Source organism: Castor canadensis, chromosome 12, assembly GCF_047511655.1.
Source record: "Castor canadensis chromosome 12, mCasCan1.hap1v2, whole genome shotgun sequence".
Taxonomy (NCBI): Eukaryota; Metazoa; Chordata; class Mammalia; order Rodentia; family Castoridae; genus Castor; species Castor canadensis.
The window spans coordinates 94760487-94782577 of NC_133397.1; the positions used below are offsets into that span (position 1 = coordinate 94760487).

General features: G+C 40.3%; 1 protein-coding gene across 3 annotated transcripts in view; it reads right to left on the reverse strand.

Moving 5' to 3' along the window:
• The window catches only part of St6gal2 (ST6 beta-galactoside alpha-2,6-sialyltransferase 2), a 67615-nt gene extending 67195 nt beyond the window's left edge, over positions 1-420 (reverse strand). The window contains exon 1 of one of the 3 annotated variants that reach the window (XM_074050516.1): positions 206-420. In XM_074050516.1, coding sequence (XP_073906617.1) covers positions 206-262 — 57 coding nt within the window. In that variant the 5' untranslated portion in view covers positions 263-420. The other 2 variants (XM_074050518.1, XM_074050524.1) reach the window with 2 other exon arrangements.
• Positions 421-22091: the final 21671 nt, after the last annotated feature.

The window sequence follows — 22091 nt, forward strand, 5'->3', positions numbered from 1 at the left end:
AGGGTTACCTGCATAGTCCCCGCCTGCACCGCACCTGGCACCCAGGGGCACTCGCTTGGCACCCCGTCGGCGGCAGGGATGCAGGAATGCGAACGGAGGGCTGGGATGGCGGGAGGGAAAGTCCCGGAGCCGGGCCCCGCGGAAGTGAGTCTTTGTGTCCCCCGCTTGAACACACACCCTGCTGCAGAGCCGAGGACCCGGCTACCTGCGCGTCAGGCAGCGCCCATGAGCCGGGTGGGTGGGGCGCAGGGGAGCGCAGCATCTTCCCCGACCCGCTCGCTCTCTTTGTTCCTCCGGCTTTGCCAGGCTCCGCGCCGCCGCCTGGCCCTCGTTCCCGGAGATTCTGTGAGGCGCTCGGCAGATCGGGGATGGACTTGGGAGCGGGCCACCTTCCACTTGGAAAGGGCCGCCGGCCAAGTCTGGTGATGGAGCTCCCTGGGAACCCCCCCCCCACAACCCTCCCACCAAACACACACACACACACACACACACACACACACACACACCCACCACACACACACACACACACACACACACACACACACACACACACACACACACACGTCCCTAAACCCGAAAGGGGCCGGGAAGTTCTCCCAACTGGGATGCCTGGAGTTGCTGGCGGGGTACTGAGTGAACCGATCCCGGGAGGGGGCGGATGGCTGAAGGCCAGGCAGCTGGACCTGCGGACAGGGCTGTGGGGAGCCGCAGATTGGGTGTGTCTGTCTGTTCACGTGCGGAATGCCCTTTTGTCACCGCGGCCTTCGCATTTTCTAAAGGCAGCAGCAGCTGGTTCTGGGACCCTGGACCGCTCTGCTCTTTGTTTGCGGTAAACGCGCTCCTCTGAACTTCAGCGTGGTTCCAGAAGCACTGGTGATGGTGGCTGACACCCCTGCTGGTCCTGGTCCTCTCCCTGATGCAGACTGCTGTTCAGGAGTGGGGGTGGGGCCCAGGTGGAGCAAGATGGGTTGGGTGATATTGCCACGCAGAGCCCATCTCCAGAGGGACTGTTAGTCACCCACCACCACCAGTCCTACCCTCAGTCCTTGCAGCGACAAACATTGTTTGGAGACAGGTTTTCACTAAACCTATCATTTTTAAACCTGCAAGTATGTTACTTTAACTAATCCAGACTTTTTTATATTTAAGAAGAAAATATTTCAAACAATTCATCCAATTGAATTTCATCCAATTCATTCTAAATTCCTTGAGTGCCTGCTATGTGTGTGCCTGGGACTCAGCTCCATGATAGATGAACAAAGTTCTCCAAAAAGTTTACGAAAATTTGAAACATCTCAGGAGTTAAACTAAAACTAACTAGGCCTAATCAAGTGTGACTGAACCGCTTACTTGGGATTTTCCCAATTGTGACTATTTTGACACTTGGAATTCCGAAGAACTATCAGAAGGGACAACGTGTCACAAAAAAATTTTTTTAAACTATATCTCATAAATGTGTGGCTTATAGTTCCTTCCCCCAAAAGGGACATGACAGAGACCTGTGGCTAGTGGGGTGAAGGGAGAGAATAGTGCAGACAGCCACCTCCACAGAAGGGCACTGAAGTGACTCAAACTGCTGGCCTCTGCTTTCTCTTCCATAAAGTGGGTTACTAGTACCTAAATGCAAGGTGTTTTGTAAGAGTGGAGATAATGTGTTAAAATGTCTCCTCTACTGCCTGAAATGTGATACCTAATAAATTGGAGTAATTAATAAATGATGGCAGACATTTGTAAAGCATTTTACCATGAAATAGAAAAATATATTTTGCACATTCTTAAAATGTCTAGGTATTTACTTGCTTTGTGTTCTTTTGTAACAGTTGATGTCCTAGTGGCATCAAAACATAAAGAAATGTTAGTGAACTATGAGTGGCCTTTAACTTTGTGCCTGTAGAAAAATCATCAGCTTAAGACAAGTACGCAAATCGCTGTTGTAAAATTTTAAGTGCATTGAGTTTATTTTATGGTCTGAGTACAAAATGAAGAGGGACTACCTGACATAACGTGTTGCTTCCCATACAAATCATAAAGCCAGGTTTCTGCACCGAAGGCTGCAAGTTCATGGTTGTTTCTATCAACAGCACTGGTAAATAAGCTATTTAGACATCTTCTAGCTTGTTGCTCAGAGGAACCCCAAACAAGAGCCGATTACTTTTTTATTGGTTTATAGATTCGTGCAGAGTACCTGAGACTTTGGCACTATAATATTCCTTTCCTTAAAAAGTAAAAATAAATAGGAATCATTCAGAAATCCATTTGCTATTATCTTGCTCATAATGGCTAGTATTTCCTGGCACCTCCATTATCCTTTGTGTTACCCACCCTTCATAGGGAAATTTTCTCGTATTTTTAGAATCTTGAAGTCCATCATTGGTAAGCAGCCGAAACAAGAAGTTGTCACCAAGCTGAGAGGCATTTGGGGTGGGTTGGTGAGGAAGAGTGAATAAGTTCTAACGGTACTATTGTTGATTCTGGAATATCTTATCACTTAACTATCATTTCTAGAAACTCATTTTTCTCCCATTCATCATGCTATTCACCTTTCACAATAAACCCAGAGATTATTTTACAGATGAGGAAACTATTTTTAGTAGCTTTTTCTCTAAAGCAAATGTCTGTGGTCTTGATTAAGGTTAAGAAATCTTAACCCTAGTGCTTAATTCTATAGCATCACCAGAACATAGTAACTTCTCTTGCCTGGGAATATAGCACCTTAGGAAAGAAATCAGCTATATCCGGTTCATCATCTTTAATCAGGGAAACAAATTTGTGTCTGCAAGTTGGTATAAAACGAGTTTTAGACCCTTGCTTTTTGGAGTCCATTTTACAAGGCTAAGATAGCGCAGAAACATTTATTTCATAGCCAACCTATAGCTTTTTTATAAGTGAATTCATTTAATCTTTACAAATGTTATTCAGCAAATAGAGCATCATTAAGAAGAAAAGCCTCAGGAACTGTATTTGGGTGTGTGGAGGAGCCCAGGTCCTAGGCCAGCTGAGCTGTCCTGCTTAAATTCCATTCAGTATTTTCAGATATAGAGAAAAAAAAAAACCTTTGTTTTTCAGCATGAGAGGCAAGGAAGATGCCATTTGCAACTTCAGCTGTGGGAGAGATGACACTGACATGCAGTTGGTTGCTTTTTGTCTTGCCAGAATTCATAGTTTGCACCCGCCTGGAAGAGCCATGTGGTCCCCACCAAAAGAGTAGAAAAACTTGTTCTTTCCCACACTCTTCCTTGCAGCCCACAACCCGATATTAAAAGGATGAGACTGAAACCTGGAGTTAAGCCCAGACCTTGTCATGTGAGCTCTGTGCATCAATCACCTGACCAACAGTATAGATAAAGGTCACCTCAGTCCTGCCCACAAGAATCCGAGCCCACTTTGCACACAAGCTTACTCACTCACAAAGGCTTAGCACTCCACAGTTTATATGAAGGATGACAGGTATGTGCCACTATGGCCAGCTTTTTCTGTGGAGAAGGGGTCTTAAATTTTTTGCTCTGGCTGGTCTGGAACTGAGATCTCAGTCTCCCAAGAGCTAAGTACAGATGTGAGCCACTGCTCCTAGCCACATTTCCATGTCTTAAACATTTATCCTTAGGAAAAGTCTTTATTATATCAGCTGCTCTGTCTCATAAGTTTCTCTATTTTGGAACACTTTTTTGGTGTGCTTCTGTTACACAATCTTAACATCTTTGCAGAATTCAAACTATTTATTTTGTTAAATGTCCCTCAACTTGGGTTTGTCTATCATTCCTCACAGTTAGATTTAGATTAGTCTCAGGTTGTGCTTAAGCTTTTAGCTCTTCTTTTCTCTTTGACCAGGAATACCACAGAATGTTATCTCCCTCAGTGCATCATTCCAAAAGGCCTGTTATGTTTATTTCTTCCAACCCTGGGTAAGGTTAATTTGATTACTTGGTAAAGGTGGTAGCTGCCAGTTTTCTCTACTGCAAGGTCACTATCCATTCCTTTCTAGTTAAAAGGTAATTTATGAATATAGACTTTGAGTCTGTCTCCCCTCAGACTCCACTCCCTTCAAACTTCCACCCACTCTTAGCCTCTGCTCATGATTCCATCTGCAACATTACTGACCTTGTACTTTTCCTTCTTCCTATCCACTGAGTCACTGACATTTCTCCATAAAGAAGAGCATTTTTTCGCCCTTACTCACAACAAGACTTGCAGGCGTTTTTGTCATTTTACCCTAAAGAGGGGGAAACAGAAAGGTCCCAGAAAGAGGAAGTAAGTTGTCCTGGGAAAAACATTCTAGTAATGCAAGCAATCTAGACATGATAAAAACTAGGAAACTATTTCCCTAGCTGTAAAATAAGACTAATAATTTTGTGTCTCCAGGTTGTTCAGAAGATTAACTGAGATAATAAGTTCAAAATGCATACCCCAGTGGGGCAAATGGTAATTTTTCAATAAACAGTAGCTGTTGGTAAAAGGATGGAAATTCACCCTTTTGTAGTTAAGAGAATCTAGTTCAAGAGGGTGAGAGAATGCATTGGCGATTTGCTACTGAGGGGTGTTCTAATCACTAACCATTCCTCCTGCGACTGTTTGTTGAATGTCAGTGATCTGCATGTTCAGAATCTAGAGGCAGAAATGTTAATAAACAGGTGCTTGTTCTCACTACCTTACCTTTTTTGCCAGGTGAGACTGAGCCAACTATGTTCTCCTAACCAATCACGATGGAGACCTCATTTCAAGGCCGTCTACCTTCAGCCCCAGCCACCAAGCTCCAATCAGTACACACCTGAAGTCTTTCCTTCTTTCCACTCAGGTCTGCTTCTTCCACCTCTCTATCTGCCTTGAGCTTCTGCCAAACACACCTGGTAATGGCAAACTTCTTTGCTGTAGCCAGCTCTGAATGCATAGACGTGGCTTGCTCTTATTTGGAAGGTCTCTTATTTCCACCCAGAAGAAGGAGTACTAATCAGAAAATTACCAGAAGGACATCTTGGGAGTAGTTGAAGATGGACTGAACTAGTCAAGACTTTTCCATTTTGAAAAATAGTCCCAAGAGAACAAACAGCCCATATGTGATGTTTCTTTGATTACCTTCTCAAAGACTTCCTCCTAACAAGCCAGAAATGTAATCAATTAAAACCTACCTCAACCTGCTGGGTAATTTTTCCCTTGATTAGTCCAGCAATTCCTTATACACCTCTCACAAAACACAAATCATGCCGAGGTAAAGCTGCCCGTACTGACGCATAATCACTGCCAACTTGAAAACACCATTCCATTTCAGAAGTCTAAATCCTATAGCAATTTACATTTTTTCAGCCAATGATAGAAATGATACAAAATAGCTTTCGTTATAGAAACTAATGGATAATAATGGCACTAATTTAAGAGACTTCAGAAGCATGAATACAAAGTAGAAACTTTGGGCCAATTTTTTAAAAAAACCTACACATCTTTTAATAAAAAGTACTAAGTTGTCTGATATTTCTCTTGTACATTTTCCCTGACATATTTCTAGGTCTTATCTAACACAGTTTAAAATCAATACATGTTTCCCAAGAGTATTCTTAAATGATTGGGATTGATGGCAACTTATATATAAACAGCATGATTTAGACAGCCATACTAAATTAATTCAAAGATCACAAAAGTAAAAAAAAAAAAAGTCACCAAAAAAACTGTCTTATATTACATGAAAGAAATAATTAAAAAATTCAGTGACTTTCCTAAAGGGAACCAATTATCCTGTGACATGAAAACACTGGGGGGCCAGGGCCAGAATCAATCTCTTCTGCCCTTTCAGTGCAGCTGTAACTTACAGAGGCAGTGTTGATGACACTTGCTGAGTAATTTGTTCTGAAAAGGTTAGCAATTTAAAATTTACTGCTTTTATTTCTGGTTTACATGGGTTGTAAAGGATGCTCCTACCCATGGAGTCACCAAGCAATGGTAAAAGGAAAAATACTCATGATTTTGCTTTAAAAAATAATATCCACATAAAGACATCTTGAAAGGCATAGTTCAAGTCTGTGTGGGTTATGTGAATGTAGACAGGCTGCTTTCCACCTATTTTCCTAAGGGAGAAACCAAAGACATATAATCGTGGCCCAGGGTCCAGGGGGTCCTCAAGACCCTCTCAGAAAGGGTTCCTGAAGTCTTACAAGCATTATTTCCATAGTACAGTAATCACCCATCATCTACGGGTTTGCATTCTGCCATTTCAGATACCTGCAGTCAACCTCAGGTCTGACAAAATTAATTGAAAAATTCCAGAAAGAAAATAATTCATAACTTTATTTCAGTATATTATAATTATTCTATTTTATTCTTACTTATTATTAGTCTCCTACTGCACCTCATTTATAAAATAAACTTTATCATAGGTAAGTATGTGTAGGAAAAAACATGGTGCTTTTGGAGCTTGCTACTGTGTGTGACTTTCAGCATTTTGGCCTCCGTGGATAACAGGGCACCACTGTAACCCTCTCTTCTCAATGAGTGCACAGTGGAGTTTTTCACATCACTTGCAGAAGCAGCCATTAGCATCTACCCATTTTTTAAGCCAGATATGAAAGCAACTCCCAAAAATACAAAATAATGTGACTCAGTTTATTAGACTAAAAAAGTTACTTTTTTTCATAAAATTATGTGACTTCAGTTAATAGGTAATGGCTTATCATTACTATTATTTTTAAAGGAATTAAAAATATTACAAGCTTTCTAGTTCTAATGCCAAACACAGCAAATATGGATACAGCACACTTGGATAGCAGGTTCAGGAGTGGAAAGAAGCACTGAGATGACAGCTACTGGATTAGAGAGTTGGAACCAGTGTTAGCATGAAAATGCGCTGAAATGTGGTGAGAGTCCCTGACTGGTCAAATAGTCTGACCAGTCTCATTTTTCCTTAAGTCAATTCTTGATAGTTACCTCAAACGTCTTATCATTGTCCCTCCGGGCTTGTGCAATGTGGCCTTCCTGACTCTTGCCTCTTCCCAACACCACCATTCCCCTAGTCCTGCATGCAGGGCCTTCCCACCTGGCCTTTGCTCCATCCTTCCTCCTCCTGGTGTTCACCCTCTGCCTCATGAGCTGAGCATCTTCTCAATCTTCGCCTCTCGGCTTACATCTCACAGAAAACTTACTGGTACCTCAGGCCATGGTGAGTCCCATTTAAACATATGCCTTGGAAGGAAGTGTAACTACATTTAACAAGTATTTGTTGAGTGCTTTCTGTATGGTGGGACTTGTTATAGGTGAAAAATACCATCACCTCCATCAGTGGGAAATACAATCAGAAAATTCTAGGCCTCATAGGGCTGACATTCTGGTATGGGTGGAGAGGACACAGACAATAGGAAATAAATGTATAATCCATGCTAGATGATAATCAGAGCTACAGAGAACACAAAGGCAGGGAAGGAAGACAGACCGCTGGGGAGGAAGTGTTGCTGATCAGAGACACCTTGCTGGAAAGGTGAGTGAGAAACCTCATTCAGAGCAGGCCACCCAGTACCAGGAGGGCAAGGCCTAGCAAAAAGTCAGGACAACAGATGTTAGTTACTTACGAAATATTATAAGGAAATATATGCTTATAAAGTACAGTCACGCCAAGGCTTTGGCATTTTTACCCTGCTTAAATCAGTAGAGGCAAGGATGCCACTGGGTGCTTTCCATGCTCTGTAAACATTTGCTAGATGAATGCCACATGATCACTGCTAACTCTGCCTCCCGTGTCACTCCCATCAGCTGTAGCTTCCTCCTGACTACCCTGGCCCTTCCCAGGGAAAGCAGGCTTTTCTTCCGCTGTCCTCTTTCCACAATGCATCTCTGCAAAGGGAAGCTCCCCACGAGGGGGTGGACATGGCCTCCCAGCATTCATCAACAGGACACCACCACTTTTAATAAAATGAGGTTCCTATGCCTGGAACACCCAATGCCACTTTCCCCGGACAGACCCTCAAGGATGTCCGCCTGATGGGCACCCAGAGCTCTTCTGACTTTGACTGTGACCACAGTCTGTTTTCTCACCCAGAGTCCCATCTCTACTTAGAACAAGCAGTGACTGTATTCCTGAGGGAAGCTGGGCCATCTCTGTCACCCTGAGTACTAATCTTCCAAAAGTTGCCTGGGAGTGTTTATCAAAGGGCATAGGGTTGACTTCCTAAGGCGTGGCTAGAAAATGAAATGCGATAATAGCCTGGAAGTTATAGCCACACACTCCAAAAGCAATCATGCTTTAGGCTATCAGTGCTAGAGATGGTGTGACATTGGTAGAAAAGTAAATTTAGGATGGACACCAATGTTGTTTACCAGCAGCAGTGCCAAACATTGATTGGCACATCATGGCGTCTGAGTTTTAATTTATCCTCAGCTAACATCTGAAAGGAGAGCCACGAGGAACTTGGCTAAGTGCATCACTTCACCAAGCTGCCCACACTGGGAAGCCAAGAGTCCAGGGACAGGCTTTTTTCATCTGCAGCACCCCTTCAAGTTGCTTTGTCTCTTGAAAATATTCCTTCCCACCCCACTTCTATTGTTTAGTCAGGTTCTTATTATTTTACACTGAAATTATTGTATACTTTTATCTCCCTACCTCTAATTTTCTTCACTTCAATTTATCCTTCATAACCACCATATTGTGTTTCAAAAAAAAGTACAAAACACACACATTGATTTCTATGCATAGATACACCTATATATCACATAAACACATCTATGTTCACATTTGGCAATCCATTCTCTCCTCTGCAAAACCTTCTTTGGCTCTCTATTACCTTCATAATTAAAACTAAAATCTTTGAATGGGTGTTATGATTTTGAAATGCCCACTAAAGGCAGATGTGGTAAAGATTTGGTCCTTGGCCTGTGGCACTATTGGGAGGTGGTGGAACTTTTAGGAGGCATGGTCTGATAAAGAAAGTTTGGTCATTGGGAGCATGTCTTTGAAGGGGATCTGGGATGCCAGGCCCACAATTCCTCCTTCCCTACCTCTCTCCTTGTTTTAATTAGAGGAGGCTAGGGTGCCACAACAAAGCAGGCAAGATAGCAGGACGGGTCACATTTCCAAGGCAGGTAAAGAAGACTGTCTGTGTGTGAGACAATGTAGTTTGACAGCCCCACCATCACACATTGTACAATTTTTATAGATGATGTCTCATCTCCTTGAAATTGTGTGTCTAGGAGGTCTCGTGATTAAAAAGAATGATGTGAAATGCTGTGCAGACTCAGAAATGAAGGTCGTGGTGCTCAGCCTGATTCCATGTTTGAAAAGTTAAACAGGACTCCATGGACACACACATTAGCAAGTGATTGCGAGTGTTTAAGAATGAAATATGAATACTTTTCCCTTGAATATGTATGCATTATTTTTCAAATAGCTACAGTTAGTTCTTGTTATTTGGGGCAGTTATGTTCTATTAAGTCCTCTGGGATGCTGCACTAGTGAATACTGGACTAGTGAATACTGAGCTGTTCGCTCTAGAGGAAATATGGGATGGTTCCGGTGAATCTCTGGCCATGACATTCCATCTGTCATCAAACAAAGCATTGATTGATATGAGTTTCTGTTTACATATATCTTACTTAATATATATTGATTTATTTCCAATAGCACTATGACCAAGTGAAGTGTATCTCACACTCTCACTCTCTCTACAAGGCATAAGCATGCTTGCCATGCTTAGGAACACCAGGCAGCATGGCTGACCTGTGCTTAGCGCCATTTGAACCAGCAACAAACACAAAAATGAGAGCAAGTGGCATGAAATAAACCATAAAAAGGACACCTATTTATAGTAGGGGAACCTCAACAAGTTGACAGAGCACCGTATGTAGTTTGACCTCAGCTGGGAGTTTGACCTCACATTTTCACTACTGTGTGCATGTCCCTGATTGCTTTCAAAAACAATTATTGATTTTGGAATTAAAAATACTTTTTAGCAAGTGGGTGAATGATGAGAATCAACTGCACTAGGGCGGGAGTGCCACTCAGTGGTAGAGCACTTGTATGGCATGATCTAGGTCCTGGATTCAAATTCCAGCACTTAAAAAATGATTACATCAAGCTGTGAGAACATGTGTAACTTTTAAGTTGTTTGGACTAGACTATGAGATGTTTCTTTGGCCTAGGGGCACCTGGAAACATTTCTGAGACATGAAGGACATTGTAAATCAGGAAAGCCTGAGACCCTATGGCTTAGATTCTTCTTCCCAAGTTATTGGTGTCTTAGTGTTTTCCTGCACAACACAGTGCCCCTTCAGTTAACACTGGCTGCTTCTTCTTTTGGCTCCTGTATCATGAGTGATTAGTGCACTGTGATGCTAAGTCTCACGGTACAAAAGATCCTTCTCTGTCATGGGATTTGTGACTCTGAAACCCAGGGAATACTTTGTTCTTTGTCCATATTTCCTACAGGTCCCAGAATCTTAGCACCATCTACAGTAACAAACAGAATTTTGCCAGTTGGGTTTTTGGCTCTTTACTGAGAGCTGCTTTAACTTGTCTCAGTCTTTCCCTTTTTATTCCCAGGAATCCTGGATTTGTAGGGTGGGGGAGAGGTAGGACCTCAATGTGTGCCAAAGACAGCCCCCTGTTTGACCCCAGCTGAGAGCTATGTGCATTGCCAGTCCTGCCCACACTGCTGCATGTGCTCCAGCTGACACCCCAGGTTGAGGCACTGCTAGCTGCTGTCTCAGCACAGCAAGCCTGCCCCATGGCCACCTCCCTACTTAACTTCTTCCAAAGCTCCTCTGATGGGAACAAAACAGCCCTTCCCTTGGATAGGAAACTACTGTACAAAAAGGAGGTTCAACTGCAGGCATTACTAAGAGAAAATGTGGTTCACAGAATGGGAGGGGACACGTGCAGGTTTTACAAATCATTAAGCAAAAGACAACTTAGGAAACAGCAAGAGAACTGAGCATGTACATCATAGAAAAATAGCATACAAATGACCAATAAACATGACAAAGTATTCAACTTCCCTTGTAATCAGATATGAAAATTAAATCTGTATTAGTCTTTATGACAAAATAAAATTTAGTAAAAGACCAAAAATAACAATAAAAATAAGAATTTTTAACAGTATAATATTCATTATCTATATTGGAAGCATTCTTAAGTCCTTCAAACATAAAATGTAAATAAATGATGATATATTCATACATGGAATATTATATAATAATAAAAATGGACACACTCTAGCTACGTGCAGTAACATGCGATCTCAACAACACAGTGTTGAGTGAAACCATTCAGACGCAAGACAACGCACCTTATTCGAAAGTTGCTAGACCATCTTAGGCACCCACTAGTGATGTACAAGTGACGTTGTTCTGAGGCCTTGTCAGCACTTGTTACTGTTACCATTTTGTACTTTAGCTAATCTAATACATGTGTAGGGGTTCTTGTCATGTTCTTAATTTGCATTTTCTTAATAGTTATGATGTTGAACAGCAGTTTTGTATCTGTTAACTGTACAAATCTTTGCATGTTTTTGGACATTTTTCTAATTGAATTTTTTTAATGTTGATTTTTGAAAGTTCTTCATACAGTGTAAATATCAGTCCTGTATTATATATGTGATTTTCAATTACCCTGTAATTTCATCATCTTAACAGGGTCTTTTACAGAGGAGAAGTTGAAAATTTTTATTTACTCAACATCAATATTTTTATTTGATTAATCATGTTTTTAACATCATACCTTAGAACTCTTTACTAAATCTATGAGCCAAAGATTTTTCTATGTTGTCTTCTAAAAAGTTCAGTCATTTTACGCTTTACATTTAAATATATTTTGAGTTAGGTTTGAAGTTTAGGTCTAGATTCATGTTTTTCATAGTGATATCCAAAATTCCACACCATTTGTTGAAGATTTCCAGTGAAATGCATCAGCACCTTTGTCAAATATTGATTGGTTGCTATTGTGTTGGGTTATTTCCAAATTCTTTAATCTGGACCATTGATCTGTGTTTCTTTACCACTCCAGTACCACACAGACGTGACTACTGCAGCTATATGTCTTGGAATTGGGTTAAATGATTCCTGCCATTCATTCTTTATTCAATAAATTGATTTACTTATTTTATCTGGTTCCTCGGTCTTTCCACATAAATTTTAAAATGATCTCATCTAAATCTATAAAGATTCCTGGGATTTTGTTAGGAATTTTATTACTCTTGTATATTAATTTACTTCCAATCTATGAATCCAACATGTCTCTCCCTTTGTTTACAGCTTCTCTGATTAATTTCATCAACATTTCACACAACTCTTATATAGGAATTGGTAGATTTATTCCTAACTGTTTCATTTTTTAAATATAGGTTCCATGTGTCCATTGCCATTATAGAGATATAAAATTGATCTCTATATGTTGATCTTGTACACTGCAATTTTAATGAACTCTCTTATCAGCTCTAGTAGTTTATTTGTAGACACTTTGGGGTACTCTTTGTGGTCATCATGACATTAGTAAATATGGACAGCATTTTCTTCTCTCTTCTGGCTATACTTTGAGCTTTTAGTACTGTGATGAATAGCAGTGGTGACAATGAAAACATTTGCTTTGTTCTGATGTTAAGGTAAATCATTCCATCTTTCACAATTAAGTATGATGCTAGCTGCATATTTTAAAAATTGTTCTTTATCAAGGTGAAGTAATGCCCTTCATGGGTTTCTAGGGATTTTTTTTTAAATCATCAGTGGGTGCTGAATTCTTTCAAATGTTTTTCTGCATTAATTGATAGGTTGTGATTTTATTTCTTTAGCCTGTTAATGTAGTGGGTTGTATTGATTGCTTTTTGCATATTGAGCCAATCTTGCATCTTTGGGATAAACCCTAACTGGCTGCTGGCCGTGATATAAAGACCCTGATTGGTCTTTAAGTATTCCTGACTCTATTTGTTAATATTGTGCTGACATTAATAAAGAATATTGGATATTCTCTCTCTCTGTCTCTCTCTCTCTCTTTCTCTCTTCCCCTTCCTCAATTTATCAGAGTGATGCTGGCTTCATAGAATGGGTTAAGAGGTGGGTATTTCCTTATCTTCTGTCTTCTGGAAGAGGTTATGTAGAATGGGATAAATTATTTTTTAAACATTTGCTAAGGGCTGGTGGAGTGGCTCAAGTGGTAGAGTGCCTGCCTACCAAGTGTAAGACCCTGAGTTCAAGCCCAAGTACCACCAAAAAAATTAATAAATAGAATGAATATACAATATTTAAACCTGTTGAAGCCACCATAAAAATGGACTAAGGTAGAAAGAAGAAAAATAGAAGAAATGAATCAATTCAAGTTATAATACAAATATACACGGAAATGTCATAAGGAAAGTCCTTGTGTAGCTATCTTAAACAAGTAAAAACATCATTTTTTTTCTCTTTCTTTTACAAAACTGCAGAACAGGCCCTACGGGGGAGGGAGAGGGGGAGTTGGTACCACTGGGAGGGAGGAGAGGGTAGGAAAAGGGCATAGGAGGGTGAATATAGTGCAAAACTGTGCGCACACGTATATATATTGTTGAAACTATTCCAGGAATGGGGGAAGGGGGTAAAGGAGAATGATGGAGGGGGTGAATTCAAGTACCACATATTTGATATATTATAAGAACATTTGTAAAGTTCACAATGTACCCACACACAGCACAACAATAAAAAAAATAAACATTTGCTAGTTTCCACAATAAACTCTTCTGGGTCTGCAGTTTTCTTTTGCTGCCTAGAAATTTGCTGCTTCTTTTTGCTTAAAAATTATTGATTCAAATCTTTCATAGTTATAAGGCTATTTCTGTTATCTATTTCATATTGGGTGAGTTTGGTAGTTTGTAGTTTTTGACAAATTATTTGGTTTCATCTAAGTTGTCAAAATGATGTGTGTAGAGTTCTTTCTGGTATTTTCTTATTATTTGATTTATATCTATAGGGTCTGTACTAATAGATCCTATTTCATTTCCAATATTGGTAATTGTCAGTCTTCCTAGATGTCTGCTGACCTTAGGGACTATTTCCCTTTCCTGTGCCAGAGATGGAGCCCAGGGCTTCACCTTTACCCCTGCCACTGCCTTAGCTGCCTGTCATGAATTTTCACTTAAGTTCATTTTGATTCAGTTTAATGTATTTACAGTTCCACTGAGACTTTCTCTTTGACTCACAGAATTATTTTTATAAGTGTTTAGTTTCTGGGTTTTGGTGATTTCTCCATTATTGACTGCTGTTACTGATTCCATTGTGGTTCAAGATATTGCCTATCAGAGAGTTTATTTCTTAGATACTTGAAAAATAGGTCTTTTACCAGTGTTTGATGAAATATTCTATAAATGTCACTTAGGTTCTGTTAGTTGATGGAGCAACAGCTCTGTCAACTGAGTTCCTACTGATTTTCCTTTTAGCTACTCTACCAGTTCTAAACAAGTTTCTGGTTACCATGGTGGATTGGTTACCATTGTGTCTGTTTCAGTTTTTAGTCAGTTTTCATGTTTTTAGCTTTCTTGTTTGGTTCCCACAGATTTGGGATTTTTAGGTCTTCTTGATGTATTAACCTTTTTGTTATTATATCATGTCCATCTCTGTCTCTATTTTTTTTTTTTGCTCTCAAAGACACTTTATCTCATAGTCAGTAGTAATTCCTTCTTTATTTTGACTAATATTTATATTTAATATAACTAGTTATATAATACATTATTTTTTAAATCAAACTATGAATGCTATTGTATCTCAAGTGAGTTTCTTATAGATTTGGGTCACAGGGTTTCTTTTTTTTCTTTTTTGGTGGTACTGAGGATTGATCTCAGGACTTGGCACTTAGTAGACAGGTGCTCTACCACTTGAGTCATGTCTACAGCCCAGGTCACAGTTTTCATCCACTTTAGACCACTTAAATTTAACATAATTGTTGAGATTTTGAGTCTTAAGTCTACTATTTATATTTTGATTTCTGTTTAATATTTTGAAATTTTTATTTTTTTATTTTATTCCTGTGAGTTACTAAAATTTTTAGGCTTCTTTTTTCATTCCTGGTAGTGTTTTTGAGCATACCTCAGTTTACCTTATCAGCAGTTCCTGCAGGTGTTACATTAAAGACACATAGCTATCAATTTCTGCCAGGATCGGTATTTCATCAGCTTGAAGTATAGAAAACTTACACTTGCTTGTATCCATATATTTTCCTCACTGGTAATTATCTTAACTACTTCCTTAACATACAACAAGAACCACATTAGACAGTGTGATCATTTGTGTTTATCAAACACACTCTGGAAAACTCAGGAGGAGAAAGAAAGGCTTCTGAAGTTACTCCTGATTTTACACTTTCTGCTGTTACATTTTCTTTTGCCATTCCCGCTGGCCCTTAATTGCTTTTCTGTTTAGAGTCTTCCTTTAACCTATTTCTTTCAGGGTAGGTCTGCTGGTGACAAACTATTTTTGTCTTCTTTCACGTGGGAATATCTGCATTTTCCCTTCATGCCTGAGGACATTTTTAATGAGCCTAGAATTTTTGATTGATAGTTCTTTCCTTTTAGAACTAGAAAAAAAAATTTACTTTACTTCTTTCTGGCCCCTGTAGTTTCTTATCAGAAATTCTCTGTAATTTGAATTATTTTTCTCCTGTTGGTAATGAGTCATTGCTTTCAAGATTTTTTCTACTATTAGTTTTCAGAACTTTGCTTATAATTTGTCTAAGCATGGATTTCTTTGGGTTTAAGGTGATTGCTCACATATTGATCTGTAGGCTTGTACAGATAAAAACACATATCTGTGTGTGTGGTTTTTTTTTTTTCCAAACTTGTGAAGTTTTTACTCATCATTTCATGCCCATCCTTTCTTTTTTCCTGCTAGGATTCTGGTGACAGGAATGTTTGGTCTTTTGTTATAACCCCACATGTCCCTGAGGGGCTCTGTTGCTTTATTTTTCAATTTATTTCTTCTCCTTAATGTTCAGATTTGATCATTTATATTGTTCTGTCTTCAAATTCACTGATGAGTTCTTCTTTCCTCTTCATTCTGCCGCTGATCCCATTGTTGAGATTTTTATTCTGGGTGTTTTATTTTTTTTACTTCTAAACTTTTTATTGGCCCTTCTTTATATCTTCTGTGTCTTTCTGAGATGTTCTGTTTTTAAAGTTTGTTTCATAAGTGGTCATTAAAACATTTTTATGTTGCTACTTTAAATTCTTGTCACATAATCCTGGCATTGGTGTCGTCTTAGTGTTGCCATCTATTGTCTTTTCTCATTTAATTTCTAGTGTTTTGTATTACAAGATATTTTTAAAAACTTAAATCTGAGTATTTGGAGTATTACAAGATTCAGGATCTTATTAAAATCTTATGTTTTAGGGCTTCATTGGATGACCCTTCATTGCTCTTAAGGATGGTGGTGAAAAATCTACATTCTCCACTTGGCTCTGTTGATAGCTGGAAACAGGGTGGGAGTCAGTATTGCTGAGAGGGAGATGTTTAGGTACTCCCCTAGACCTTACAGAGACCACCCTGGCACCATGGCACACTGTCCTATCTACATTAAAACGGTACATCTGAAAGTATTTCTCTGTTAACAATTAAGTCATAAGGAAGATGGAAAATATGTACTTAGACCATATAAGAATTTTGTCTGATCCTTTCTTGAGAGAACAAGCTAGTACTCTACAGAGAACACCTTTGAATATACAAAGCAGTACTTTAGGCAGGGGAGCAGTTCCCGTTACAAATAACTGTGCCAACCACTTTAGCTTGGTTTCCTCAGAAGCAGACCTTGAGATAGTACATTTTTTTTTTGGAGGAGTTCCCAGGAAACACTAAGAAGAAGGGGAATGAGGAAGAAAGGCCACCAATGTAGAGTAGATTGTAAAGCAGTAACTAGCCTGAGTATTCTGAGTTCAGTCTTGCTGGGTAAGTGGGCAGCTCAGAATGTGAAGGAGCTAGAGTATTTATGCATTAGTTCCTGCTAGTCTCTGTTCAACAGCTGCCTGTTGCTGGCTGGAAAGGCTCCAGCTGCCAGAGAAATTTCTCAGGCAGAGAAATGAAATATTGGTATTTGGAAGTCAGCCTGGTGCAGGACAATGGCAAAGACTGATGGTCTATATGGGCACAGCACCAACAACATCAGAGGCACTAAACAAACAGGTAACTAGACGGTACCTCTAATGCTTCATGTCCACATTCTCAAATGAAAATGCCTCAATGAGAAGATGCTTCCTGTAGCTGGAGCCTTCCCTGTGTGATTTTTGCCTCTCTGTGTTGCAGGAAGCTGGTTCAGGAGGGTTGCTACTCCTCCCTGTGTCTTTTTTCAGCATTCTACTAACTTTTGAGTATTTTCTATACCCTAGTCCTTGTCAAGAGCTGTCAAACAACTGCATCTCATCTCTTGAAGAGGGCACTGGCAAACACACACTGGGATGTTAGCAAATGCATATGTTACCTCTCCAGGCTGAATTAAATTCTAAGAAGGAAATGAGAATCTAACGGGCAATTCAGCCCGAGAGTGGCGGCCCATGTGAGGTGGGAGAGGAAATGCCAGCTTTGATTTTCTGCCCTTGATAACAATTAGCAACAGAAAGTCCATCTCTGCCCACAGCTGTTCTGGGACCAGTACACTTCTGGTTTCAACGTAAGGTCAGCCAGCAATCCTCAGAGGATTTGATTGGGCAAATGAGCAATAGAAAGGAGTAAATCAATACTTAAGACCTGGGTTGGGAGGCAGAGATCTATCTTTCCTGAGCTACTGACTGGCTCGGGGAAAAATTGCTTAACACTTTGATTCTTCCTATCAGCAGTTCAGGGATAATACTGAACTTTCACACTGGGCCGTTGTAAGGATCAATTGAAAATATAATTATTTTATTTTCCCTACAATCACCATGGATGCTTTCCTTGTTGGAGATGCTGTAATGGTGTGTAAGAGGGAAGTGCCATTTCTGTTCCTCAGGTGTTTCAAGCCTTGGAAACATGTGAAAATTGGAGAAGCTAATTTAAATGTATGGAGGACACTGTGTCCCTGATTTCCTGAAGGATAACAGCGATTTTACCCTTCCCAAATGTTTTATCTTGGCCTGAAATGTAAGAATATAGAACCAGACAATGGAAGTCTTTTTAAATGCCATAAGTGTGTCTGTCAAAATACTCATAAGGCTAGAAATATCCCACCCTACATTAGAAGTCTGAAATTCATTCGAAGATAAAGACTCCCTTTTAAATTTTCTTTCTCTGCTACCTCTAGTGATAGTCAAAGTGGCATTGCTTTTGACTTAAGAAACAGAATTCAAAGTCAATGAAATCATGCCAGGACTTTCCCCAAAACTGGCTTAGCTTGAAAGAAAATATTTTGGATAAACATCAAGCATTTTGTTTAATATTCTTTTAATGTTAGACAGAATTAATACAAACAAGAAGCCTATAGCCAAATGTTTGAATGACTCAGTAACTATGGTTTTTAATATAGCATTTGAATTAATTTCTTATAGCTGCTATGACAAATTATCACAAATATGGTAGCTTTAAACAATATAAATTTATTTTCTCCCAGTTTTGGGAAGCTGATGTCCCAACTCAAAGCTATGGTTTTGGTAAGACCTCCATCCATAGAATCTAGGGGAACAGTGTTGCTTGCTTCTTTCAGTTCTTAGTGGCTCCAAAAATCCATTTGTTTGGGCCATATTACACTCTTCTCTGCCTTCACTTTCATGTAGCCTTCTCCTCTCTGCATCTATTTGTATCTGATAAAGACAGGATATTTCACAAAAATTAAAATCATAGTAAAGTTAAAATTAACGCTGTATCAGAAAAACTAAAGCTTTTCTTTTTGTTTTTTTCTTTTGCAATACTGGAATTTTGAACTCAGAGTCTTACTTGTGGTAAGCAGGGGCTCTACCACTTGAGCCACACCCCAGATATCTTTTTGCTTTAGTTATTTTTCAGGTAAATTCTCAAGTTCTAGCACGAGTCCACAATCCTCTTTTCTGGGCTTTCCAACTATCTGGTGTATGCCATCATTCCTACTTTTTTGAGGAAGTAGAGTTTGCTAACTTTTTGCTTCAGCTGGGCTGGAATCTCCCATTCTCCACCTCTCAAGTAGCTAGGATTACAGGTACGAGCCTTCACACCTGGCCTCATTCTTTATTCATATTTTCTCTTCACAGAATTTTTGCTCTTTGAGACCATGTTACTAATCCATTTAAATGTTTACAAATCCTTATAAAGACAGGAGGCAGAGCCTTAAGAATTGAAGTCAGTTCTATATCCCCCAAGATCAGAGGTCTCTGGTTACCTCAGCTTCCACTTCTGGCCAGCTCCTGTCAGACCAGTCAGGACAGAAGACTCTGACTGAGGAGACAGAGTCATGTAGCCACTCATCTATGTGACCATACATCCGCAGGGGAGTCATGGAGTGAAACAAGAGTGCCGAGCATGCAAAATCAAGAGCTGCCACAATGTTTGAAAACGTGTCTTGGTTAGGTGTCTAGTGGCAGGGCCTGGGTCAGTGGCCGTAGAGAGAGTGAATATTTCCCTAGCTGACCCCAAAGCTCCACTTGCTGAGGCTGTGTCTCACGGCATGTCTGACGGCCTGACGGGATCTCTTGTGGCCACAGACATCTCAGGTCACCCCAGGCTGTCCTGCTAAATGGAAGGACTCAGATGGCATGCATACCAAACAGGCTATCTGATGGGCCTCCCAGGTCACTGGCCACTCAAGTGGGCAGAAACAATGCTGTGATTTGCTTGGTTGTATGTGGAGGAGTTGACATCTTGGCTAAAACTTGCTTGTCTTCTTATTTCCAGAGAGCACCAACACCACCAGGTCAGACCAAGTGACAGAACTCATGCTTCTTATTCCTGTTTATAGTTCTGGAAGAGTCATTTGAGTCTTTCCCCAGCTTGCTCACATGTGGCCCAGAGGTCAGGTCACACTTTTTACAGACACAGCAGCTATGGGTCAACTGCTGACCTTAAACAATGTCTGTTTTACCTTGGTGTCCCAGTTACCTATGGTTAAAAACATTCTTCTTTTTTTGTTTTTTCGAAAGCCTATGAACTTCTTATTTTTGGGCAGGGGGAAGGGCATTTGGTTGGGCTTTTGTTTTTGTTTTCTGAGAAAGGGTCTTTCTATGGACCCCCCACGCTGGCCTCGAACTCACAATTTCTCTGTCTTAGCCTACTTACTGGCTGCTGGGATCACAGGTGTGCATCACCACACCCCAGTGATAGCATTAATACTTTTATACCTCAGAGGTGAAATGGACCTGATACAGAACAGCAGACCTTAGATAGTGGCGAGTCTGTGGTTCCAAGGAGACAGAGGTTGAGGGAAAACTGCGCATGCGTGGGGCTCCATGCCTGCCAGATGCTCAAACTATTTTTCTCACAATGCCATCCAGCTTCCTTTTGCTAAAGCCATGCTGCCTTTCCACAAGTCTCAAGTTTTCACTAGGTCACCTTGATTAAGCACACTCGCTTTTACTTTGCATTGGAGCACCAATTGCAGATTTTCACAAAATGAAGGGCAGAGAAACACTGCAGCTCACGCAACGATCCGCCGTTGATGATAATGCGGAACCCACAGCGTCTCCCATCATCTGAGCTGCAGAATGCACGCAGAAATATAACATTTTTAGTTTTGAAATTTCTTTTGATTTATTTATTTATCAGATTTTGAACACGGTTGGTCAAAACCACTTATAATAAATCTACAGATAAGGCGGGCTCACTACTACCGGACCCACTAGCCTGGGCAGCTGTAGAGCACATGACATGTGGCTAGTGTGACTAGAGAATTAAATGTTTAGGTTCACTTGTTTTTAATTAATATAAATTTAAATTGGCCACATACAAAGCACAGAGGATGGAGCAATAAATGGACAATAAAAACAATTAGAAAAAGGGTTCCTTCTGAAGCTTTATAGTGAGATGATGGGGTCCTAATCCAAAATCAGTCACTATGGCACTGTTAAAGTAGGCAAGAGCCAGACAAGACTGGGAAAGGGAATGGGTCCCACCCCACATCTGAGACTTTCCAAATGCACCAAGCACCCCAGACTTATGATTAAGGAACACAGTCCTAACAACTTGGACACACGTGTGCGTGCCCTGGCACATCTATGCAGAGTCTAGGGTGGACACGAGTGCACGCCAACAGATTTCCCCACCCCATGGGCAAACAACGAGTGCAAACAATGATAATCCAGGGCAGTTGGCCCTTCCTCCTGCCTCCTGCCTCACTCCAGGTGTACTGGAAGGTGATTTGGGGTGAGGTTAACATTTAAATCAGTGAACCTAGAATAGGCCAACTGTGGCCTATTCTGTTGATTTTTTTGGGGTTCTTTTCAATTTATTTAGCACTACTAACAACTGAGGTCAGGTGGCTGGGCATGAAGAGGGAGAACGGGTGACAAAATTGCCCAGCCACTGTGTGGATCACAGGTGAAGTCATACATGGGAGCCAGGACATAAACGAACGAGACACAAAGATCCCTTGAGCAGTCCTGCTTCTAACCTGCTAAACTTTAATATTTCATATTCTTAGGGACACTGTCACAGGGCACTCTAATTCTATTATTGGGGTGTGAAATTCATGTTTATTTATGTCCCTGGATACATAGAACAGCAGGGAAAGATGCAAAAAGTTATGAGTGAAAGAGGGGAGAAATGGTGCCTGTGCACAGAGGTAAGTGTGAACTTGTGGACACTATGACATTTTTAAATGAAATTATTTTTACTTTAGAGATAACAGTACCTGGACATCTGTGGAAGAAGGTGCAAGTGCCAAGAGGAACTTTTAAATCTCAGGGTCGAGACAGTGACAGGCAACAGTAAGGCAGAAAGAGATGGAGCTTGGGGTGAGAGCTATCTGAATCTTTGCTTCCTTTTCAAATCATTTTTATTTGGTAGACCGCATTCTTTCTAGCAGTTCTAGGTTTGCAGAGAGATTGAGGAAAAAGTACAGAGAGTTTCCAATGCCTCCTCCCCTCTCTAGCTCCTCCTGTTATTGACATATTGCATTGGAGTGGTATATTTGTTATAATTAACAGGTATGGATACAATATTATTAATTGAAGTTTATAGTTGACATTAAGGCTTATTTATCTTCTATTGGTTTGGACAAATGCATGACATCATGTATC